Below are 9,388 nucleotides of genomic sequence, written 5' to 3' on the forward strand. Positions count from 1 at the left end.
ACACACACACACACACACACACACACACACACACACACACACACACATTTGTTGTTGTTCTTCAGTTGTTTCAGTAATGTCTGATTCTTCATGAACCCATTTGTGGTTTTCTTGGCAAAGATACTGGGGTAGTTTGCCATTTCCTTCTCCACCTTATTTTACAGATGTAAAATAGGTTTTCTGACTAAGGCAAACAAGGTTAAGCGACTTGCCCAGAGTCACACAGCTAGTAAGTATCTCAGCCACATTTGAACTCAGGTCTTCCTGATTCCAGGTTGGGCATTCTAGTCCCTGCCCCATATAGAGGAAAGTCCTGTGAAATACCTATACGCACACTAAGAAGACATTCAAACATGAACGCTTTCTTTAAATTCTATAATATAAAAGCATTTTTATTATTATTCTCTCCATTTCCTCATCAAATATTTGATGGAATTTAGATAGAGAATGTTCACCATAATAACTGTTCTTTCTGTTTGATGTTTGGCAGACTACTGTGTGGTTGGATAAAATTATTACTTTCATTATTGTGAAGTAAAAATAGTATTGAGTAATGGCTAAGTAAGCACAATACAAACTTCAAACTTTCTGAGATTTGGTAATCCTTTAGAAATCATTCAGTATGTGAGGAATCAACATTTTATGGTTTACATAAAGAGAAATAATTTCAAAGGTATCTTAGTGCCAATGAATGTACTAACTTAAAGTGAAAAACTGTTACATCCGAAATTTAGCAGCAGACATTGCCAAGCATGTTTTTAGGAAGGGAATTAAGGAAGCAAAACACCACTCTGGTGGGAACACTTCTCCTTAACCATCAAATCTCTGTAGCAATTCATAGATGATGCAAAACCATTTGACTGAAAAGTAGAACATTATGTCATTCCAATGCTTTGTCTACATGAAACTCAACATCTGTAGGATTACAGATACATTTGATTCAGACAAATCTTCAGTATAAGCAGAGGATCCACAGCTCACAGGATAGAAGATGGAAATCAATTACACAATTTTCATTATCCTTAAATATCAGGGGAATGATTGAATTTCCACACTTAAAATGCAAAAATAGGAAAGTAGTGTTTTAATTAGCTTCCTAGAAAGAAGTTATTACTACAGTATTTTACTGAATTGTAAAACAGTTTTAATCCAAGGGAAGAATAACCTGAACTTGACTCTGCCAGTGTCCTCTACGTACCACTAAATTAGGGTACAATCTTTATGGTAAAAATTACTTCTGCTCTCTGTGTAAACAAGAGTTTTCATGAACTTTTATTTAAGATTTACCTTAATTCACTAAAGACCTGAAATTATCCTCATATTTTCAACTTCCTTTGGGGCATCTGACTTCCCTTGCATCTGCTGATTATGGAGCACTATTTCTTGCAAAATTAGAAAATTTATCACAATATTCTTCTTATAGAAAAACATTTCATTTAAATTTGCCTATTTTGAAAATAGTATGTTTACTTTTTTCTCTTTAAACAGAACTTTGAGATGAAAAGGTTTATTGCATCATTTTTGTTTCAAATTAAGATTTCCATAGAAGTCTTTAATTGATTAAATTTAATTTGATTAAAATAGCAATCCACTTCTAAAAGCACAGACCCCAATCATATAATGTCCATAGACACTACAGACAGACTCAGATAGTGAACTGTTATAGTTTGGGTGTCAAATTAATTAAATTATTCACTAATATATCTAATCACTAAAAAAAGTTCTTTTGATGTGATTATTTCAATTTTAATGATAACCACTCTGATGATTCACTTTCACAGCTAAGCATTTGATACAGTTTAAAACTTGTTATTTCATCAGTGTAGGGAACTTCCAGTGTTGAAATGTCTTGCACCAATGAAGATCATCAATATCCATGTAACTTTTAGTCTCAGAGAGAGTTAACTGCCTAGGGCACTTGGAATTAAGGAATGGTCACAGTATGTGTCAGAGGAATGAGTTAAATCTAGGCTCCCATCTCAAAGGTCAGTCCCCTATCCATCATATCAGATGCCTTTCAAGCAAACTTTATGTCTGTCCTACAACAACTACAACTACTTTGTTGAAGAATTCAATTGAAAACACTGGATTCAGTGATGTGTTGACACTCTCTGAAACAATATCTCCCTATCAAATTCCTGGTAGTGGTTATTGTTAATAAAAATGAATAAAAGAAAGTGACTGCCAAATATATAAGGCTTCATAAAAATATAAATGGTTTTATATTTAAGAATAAAAGTGTTGAGATCTCATCACCTTTTTTTCCTTCAACTACATTCTATTAAGTACTAGAGCATGTATTGGGCCCTATTCTCACTTTAAACAATTAGGTGATGACCTATGTCACAGATGCAAGGCAGCCCAAAGTACAATGCATCGGGAAGACAACAACTCTGAGGAGATATCGAGTTTTTAAAAGTGCTTATAGCATGATTTAGAAGTAGGATACTGGATCAGGAGAGTTAAGTGTTAAATCATAAATTCAAATCACAAGCAAATTTTGTCATATTTGTTCTTTTTATGAGCTCATGACCACCAGAGCAGAAGGATTTTTCCAAATGACTTACACAAGGCCTTAACAATAGTCAAGCAATTCAAAGGCAGCCTTCTCTAAGAAGACTTATATATCCATATTAATCATTTTATATAAAATTATTATGTAATGCTACATCATAGTCATGTTATAGTAGTATAGTATAGTGGAGCCGACCTTTTCCGTCAAGAACATCTTGGTCCTGCCTCTAACATATACCAGCAGTATATCCCTAGCCAATTACTTCCTTTCTAATTACTCTAGACTAGTCTCTCCAAGGTTATTTATTTCAGAGAAGTTCTGAATAGAATTTCCTTATTAGGCATTTCCCTACCACAAGTATTGAAATCAAATTGAATCATACTAATGAAACCTCAAATCCATTCTTATTCATTGTCTATTCATATGAACCTCCATATTTTTAATTTCTTTTAGCTTTCTTATAGGATATAGTAAGTACTTGAAGAAAATATTAGACACCTGTTTCTCACGTAGATACCATTTTATTCAAATGAAGTCATAAACTCATAAATAGCAAGTTGGAAGGGACCCTAGCTACCATCAAGTTCAACCTCATCATTTCACAAAGAAACTAAAGCCATTAGAGGTTAAGTGACTTTCCCAAGGTCCCAAGATTTCCCAAGGTAAAGGGTGAGATTTTAACCCTTGTGCGCCAAGTTCAGATAATTGCTATTTCCACCATGCCATGTTGCCTCCAAGTAAATATACAGTGTTCTACTCACAGATACAAGCACCTTTACATTTCCATTTTCGGCCTTTGTGACATTCTATGCTCTGATCATGCAATAGATAATGGGAGTAATGCAAGATGGAGGGCATTGTTGCCCTGGAACTTACCTTTGAAGAAGCAATCTTCATTGTGAACTATGGTCACCTTCTGTTTTTTCAGGCAGGCAGCTCTGTGTACTTCACAGTGGTTTTCATAAAATTCTCCATCTGACCCACACACAGGCTTGTAGTGAGGCTTGCAGTGGTCCATGCATGCACACTCAGCTTGTTCAGTCTCTCTGTTAATAATACAGTGCCTTCCCAAGCCACAGTACTTATTTTCACAGGATTCAATTGGACCATCTTGATTGAGATACCCTGGGAAAGAAAGAAAAAGAATAATGTATTTTTCTCATTCTTAAGATATAATCTATATTTTATGAAAATCATCACAGACCATGAGTCAAACAACATCCATATGGTAAGGAGCTCAAGATGCAAGTGACTCATTTAGTCAAATGACACATTCCCATTCAGGATGGCATTGGTGGTTCATCCAGCCATCAGTCTTTCCTCACCTCCAGTCCAGAAGAGATAAGTTTAGTAGGCTTCAAGCATCCATTGCTGTGTGGACAATAATCTGAGCATAGGAAAAAAAAACTAGAGGCAGATCTGGAGAGAAGTCATCTCAACATTAACCTTATTCATTCACTATTAGAAGATATATCTCGTAGTTAGGATTGGTGTATCTCACTGCCATATACATGATAGTTTCCAGCCATAAATACCTCTTACATACTATGCACATACACACAGACTATACTTCATAAAGAATGCTTGGATATATTTACAAATCACTAATTTTATCTATGCACAGAAAAACAGAAGAGAGGGTTAGTTTGTTTCCTTATATAAAAATCTGTCCTCAGGGTTTTGTAATTCTAGAAGTTTTAACTTTGAGAAGTTTCCTTAAATATGCTTCAGTTTTATTTTTTCTTATCTATTTTTGAGAAAGGTATAAAATGGAAATATAATTTCATTAGTGTAGAGACTCCCTAAGATCACTCCCTCTATTACTGCAGATTAGCAGCTGTCCTGCATCTTTAAGTCTTAGAAAGTTTCCTGGAGTAGTTAGCCATGAAGAGACTTGTCCAGGATGACCCAATCAGTATGTGCAGTGTGTGTGTTAGAGACAGGACTAATTTGTTTTTTCCCCATAACTATGAAGTTAACTTTATCTACTATGCCATGTTGATCTCCATGTTTCCAGAATGTATGCATATGTATTTGTGTATGAATGAATGTATGTATCTATGTATTTGTGTGTGTGTTCCAAACTTTCTCATTTTGGAAACTAAACTAGATAAAGGTCATGAGATTTGACCCTTAATCCTCAAAAATGGTTGTTACTTGATATTATAGTAATAACAAGAATAAAAATAATAGTAAGATTCCAAATGGGCTTATAAAAGTCTATAAATTACATGATAAAAATCTATAAATTACATTATATGCCTTACTTTCTTTGAATCTCACAATTCAAGTTCACTATTCTATCTTCACACCTCGTAACTGACTCTTTCCATTCTTTGAATAATTCATTTTCATTCATTCAACCAGCTTTTATTATATATGTACTAGGTTTCTGGTTCTATGCTAGGTGCTGGAGATAGAGAGAAAAATATCAAATACCTCCAGCTACTGAAAAATTTATATTCAATTGTATTCTATTGAAAGAAAGAACATGGATAATAATAAAAATAACAAATGAATTTTCACATTTTCAGTGTTTTTTAGCTTTCAAAATGCTTGCCATAAATTATATCATTTGTTCCTCAATAATGCTGGGTAGAAAACATTATAGATGTTAATATCCCTTTTCTCAAATGTAGAAAGTCCAACAGAGATTAAATTACTTTGCCGAGTCACTTAGAGAGTAAGTGTCTGTGAGGGTATTCAAATACAAGCCTTCCTGCCTCTAAGCTAGTATTCTCAGCAGTACTCCATAGGTACTCTTTCCACATAAACATGTATGGGGGTAAACAAATGCAACATATATATATAGAGAGAGTAAATACAAAATACACAGCTGAAACGATCAGGTGATTCTTACTTGTAGAGGACCACTGCCAGTGGGGCTCTGACCCTGATGGCTGAATAAGCCCTCTCAGCATAAGACTCTGCAGAACAGGCCCAGATCAGTCCCCCATTCCCCAGGAAGGCTCACAGGCATGTGCTTCACATCCCCATGAGAAGTGTGGTATGCGCACCTGGCTGAGGAACAAGGCAGCCCAGAGCGTTCTCAGGAAAAAAATAGCATAATGTAGCAACATAGTATTAACTAGAAACCTTGGGACAACTCCATTATGTTCTAGGGAGGTTTAGGAAGGTTTGGAACATCCTGCTCGGTATTCTTACCCTGATAACTAGAATAGAGTATTAATAGGCTGTCACGTATGAGGCGAATGGAAACAAGTTTGGGCAATGGTGTAATCCCAAAGATTATGATGACTGTTCAGGTTTACACTATATATACTGGACTCTTAGATGAATAAAGTTGACTCAGTTTTCCACCATACTGGAGTCCCATCTCATTTATGATTTTTAATTTCTGGGTAAGTAATCCTTTTATCTATCTTTTCACTTAACTTTTCTTTCTCAGCTCTGCTGCTGGCCAGCAGGGCTCCTCTCTACCACTATCTCAGACACTGCCACAGAAGGGCAGGGGTCCCTGGGTGGGCTTGGCACCCCACACTCACTGACTATACTAAAACAGTTATTGCTTTAATTACTAAGTCATTATATGTTCTAAGCATGGGTCTGCCTCTGCATATAATAGAAACCTTTGGGAGAAGAAAATGGCAAACCAGTACATTATCTTTGCCAAGAATATCCCAAATGGAGTTACAAAGAGTCAGACACAACAGAAACAACTGAAAAACGATCATCAAAATATTTGGAAGACTGAAGTCAGAGTATTCCTTTTTCTAAGAAGACTTATTATATCTCTATTACATTATATAGATAATAATACATATTATATTACAATATATATTATATCTCCAAATTTCCTTTAGTTTCCAAACCTATAGTCCTATAATATATTTCTTGTGAGTCATATTTTAATAACCTGCAAGACAGAAGAGAACTTTTAAAGAGTGAACCTCGAAAATGGACTTACATATGGATAAACAATTAAACTAATTTTTTCAAATCAATAAATTTTGCACAAATTGGATCAGAATTATACTGGATCTTCATTAAACATAAGGAAAGTATATAATTTAAGTCTTGACCTTTGGAGTGTGTTTAAATCCTGCAGATCTGTTCCATCCTTAAAAAAATGGCAAAATAAGTTGGAATTTGACTTCAAGTGGACTTTTATATGTCTAAACCAGAATCAAAAGTCTTAAAGCTAGTGATTCAGTTAAGATGGTTGTATTAGCAAATTGGCCATTTTCTTGAAGTTAATGGCCTGTTTTATATAAGCCAGAAGGTGCATGTTGCATGTAACTGTGCTACAATTAAAGAAAATTTAATAAATTCATATAAAATACAAAAGGCGACTCATGTAAATGAATGGCTAGATCATGTCCTTTTTGACAGTAGTTTCCCACGGCTAATAATATACCCTAATCAATTTAATCTGATTATTACATCAAGGTATACTTTTAACTACACTCAGTCTTATCACATATTAAATGAATTGCAATCATTACTGAACTTCCCTGTACACATTAAATTGCATAAAATTATTGATTTTTCATAGCAAATTATTTCATATATCAAAAGTTTCATATATCTGTAGCTGCAATTTTGCACTTTGAGATCATTATAATTATTTCTTTAAGAACTATAGACAACTGAAGCATCAAAAGAATAACAGTATACTAAATTTTTAAAAATCCAGTTTCTATTTTAACATATCCTTATCATAACAACTCTCTATTTTGTTTTTATTTTATTTGTTTTTAGTTTTCAATAATCACTTCTATAAGATTTTGAGCTTTGAATTTTCTTTCCCACCCTCCTTTCTCTCCTCCCCAAGATGAAAGACAATCTAATAATGATAATCTAATTTACAAATATATTAGATATATTTCTACATTAGTCATGTCATAAAGAAGAATTAGAACCAAAGGGGAAAACTCCAAGAAGGAAGGAAAAGAGAGAAAAAGAGACAAAATAGTATACTTCAATCTACATTTAGGCAGCATTTTTCATCATGACTCTTTTGCAATTGTCTTAGATTCTTGTATTCAGAGAAGAGTTAATTCTATCAAAGTTGGTTATCGCACAGTGTCGCTGTTACTGTGTACAATGTTCTGTTTCTGCTCATTTCACTCAGCATCATTCCATGTAAGTCTTTCCAGGTTTTTTTTGAAATCGACCTGCTCATCATTTCTTATGGAACAATAGTATTCCATTACATTCATATACCACAACTTGTTAAACCATTCCCCAATTGATGGGCATCCCCTTGATTTCCAATTCTTTGCCACCACAAAAATAACTGCTATAAATAATTCTGTACATGTGGGTACTTTTCCGTTTTTTATGATCTCTTTAGAAAACAGACCTAGAAGTACTAATACCGGGTTAAAAAGTATGGACATTTTTGTAACCCTATAGTTATAGTCCCAAATCACTCTCCAGAATGGCTAGATAAGTTCACAGCTCCACCAACAATGCATTAGTGTTCCAAATTCCCCACAGCTTCACCAACATTTATCATTTTCCTATTTTGCCATATTAACCAATTTGATAAGTGTGATGTGGTACCTCAGAGTTATTTTGATTTGCACTTCTCTAATCAATAGAGATTTAGAGCAATTCTTCATATGACTAGAGATAGCTTTAATTTCTTCTTCTGAAAACTGCCTTTCATATCCTTTGACCATTTATCAACTGGGGAATGACTTGCATTTTTATAAACTTGATTCAGTTCTCTATATGTTTTAGAAATGAAGCCTTTATCAGAGACACTGGCTGAAAAAAAAATTATTTCCCAGCTTTCTGACTTTCCTTCTTCCCTTGTATTAGCTTTGTTTATGAGAAAACTTTTTTTTAATTTAATGTAATCAAAATTACCCATTTTGCATTTCATAATGTTTTCTATTCTCTTGTTCCATCATAAATTCTTCCATTCTCCACAGATAAGTCAGGGGAACTATTCCTTGCTTTGCTAATTTGCTTATAATCTCATTCTTTATGTCTCAATCCTGTTCTCATTTTGAACTTATTTTCTTATATGGTGTAAGATGTTGGTCTATGTCTAGTTTCTGCCATACTATTTTCCAATTTTCTCAACAGTTTTGTTAAATAATGAGTTCTTATCCCAAAAGTTGGAGTTTAGGGGTTTGGGATTTATCAAACAGTAGACTACATTAGTCATTGACTACTGTGTCTTTTGTACCTAACCTATTCCACTGATCCACCACTCTTTTTCTTAACTAGTATCATCTAGCTTTAATGACTTTATAATATGGTTTTAGATCTGGCATAGCTAGATCACCTTTTGTTGATTTTTTTTCATTGTTTCTCTTGATATTCTGGACATTTTGTTCTTCCAGATAAATTCTGTTGTTTTTTTCTTGCTCTATGAAATAATTTTTCGGTAGTTTGATTGATATGTGTGATAGTAATGGCATTTAAAGATTCCCCTGTATTGGCTTGGTTTTCAAATTGATTGTGTTAAAACCCAGAGCTTGTTAATCCCACCTGGGGGATAGACTTGTTGATGTGAAAAGAAAGTCCTGAACTGGGAGGAGCTGGTGACGTAGATTTGGAGAGACAAGAGAAAGGCAGAAGAACTTTTTGGGAGCAGCACCTTGTGGAGGCAGAGAGAGACTGAGAGAATTGCTGGGGGCCACTTTGAATCGCCCTGGACTTTTGAGACCTGCCCCCTGAGCTGCCAAGGACTGAGGAGACATGGCTGTTTTGCTGGTACTTTGTCTGTCTGTTTTGATGTTGTTTTGCCAGATTTTTCCACTGATAAAAGACAGTCCTGTTGTTGAAGAAGTCCTGGAACCTGGCTTTTGGTTAAGAAGCCCTGAGACTGTCCTTCAGACAGAGAGTGAATACTGTCCACTGGTGAAGGATAGTGCTGTTGTTGCAGGGGTCTGG

At 34.6% G+C, this 9,388-nt stretch overlaps 1 protein-coding gene across 1 annotated transcript in view; it reads right to left on the minus strand.

Annotated features, from left to right (window-relative positions):
• The window catches only part of FSTL5 (follistatin like 5), a 1,185,743-nt gene that overhangs the window by 782,605 nt on the left and 393,750 nt on the right, over positions 1-9,388 (minus strand). The window contains exon 4 of the mRNA XM_069097493.1: positions 3,392-3,640. Coding sequence (XP_068953594.1) covers positions 3,392-3,640 — 249 coding nt within the window. The remainder of the gene's footprint in view (positions 1-3,391; positions 3,641-9,388) is intronic.

Source organism: Petaurus breviceps, unplaced genomic scaffold (assembly GCF_028583685.1).
Source record: "Petaurus breviceps papuanus isolate PSGF00001 unplaced genomic scaffold, PetGlider_PUasm1.0 126, whole genome shotgun sequence".
NCBI classification, from domain to species: domain Eukaryota; kingdom Metazoa; phylum Chordata; class Mammalia; order Diprotodontia; family Petauridae; genus Petaurus; species Petaurus breviceps.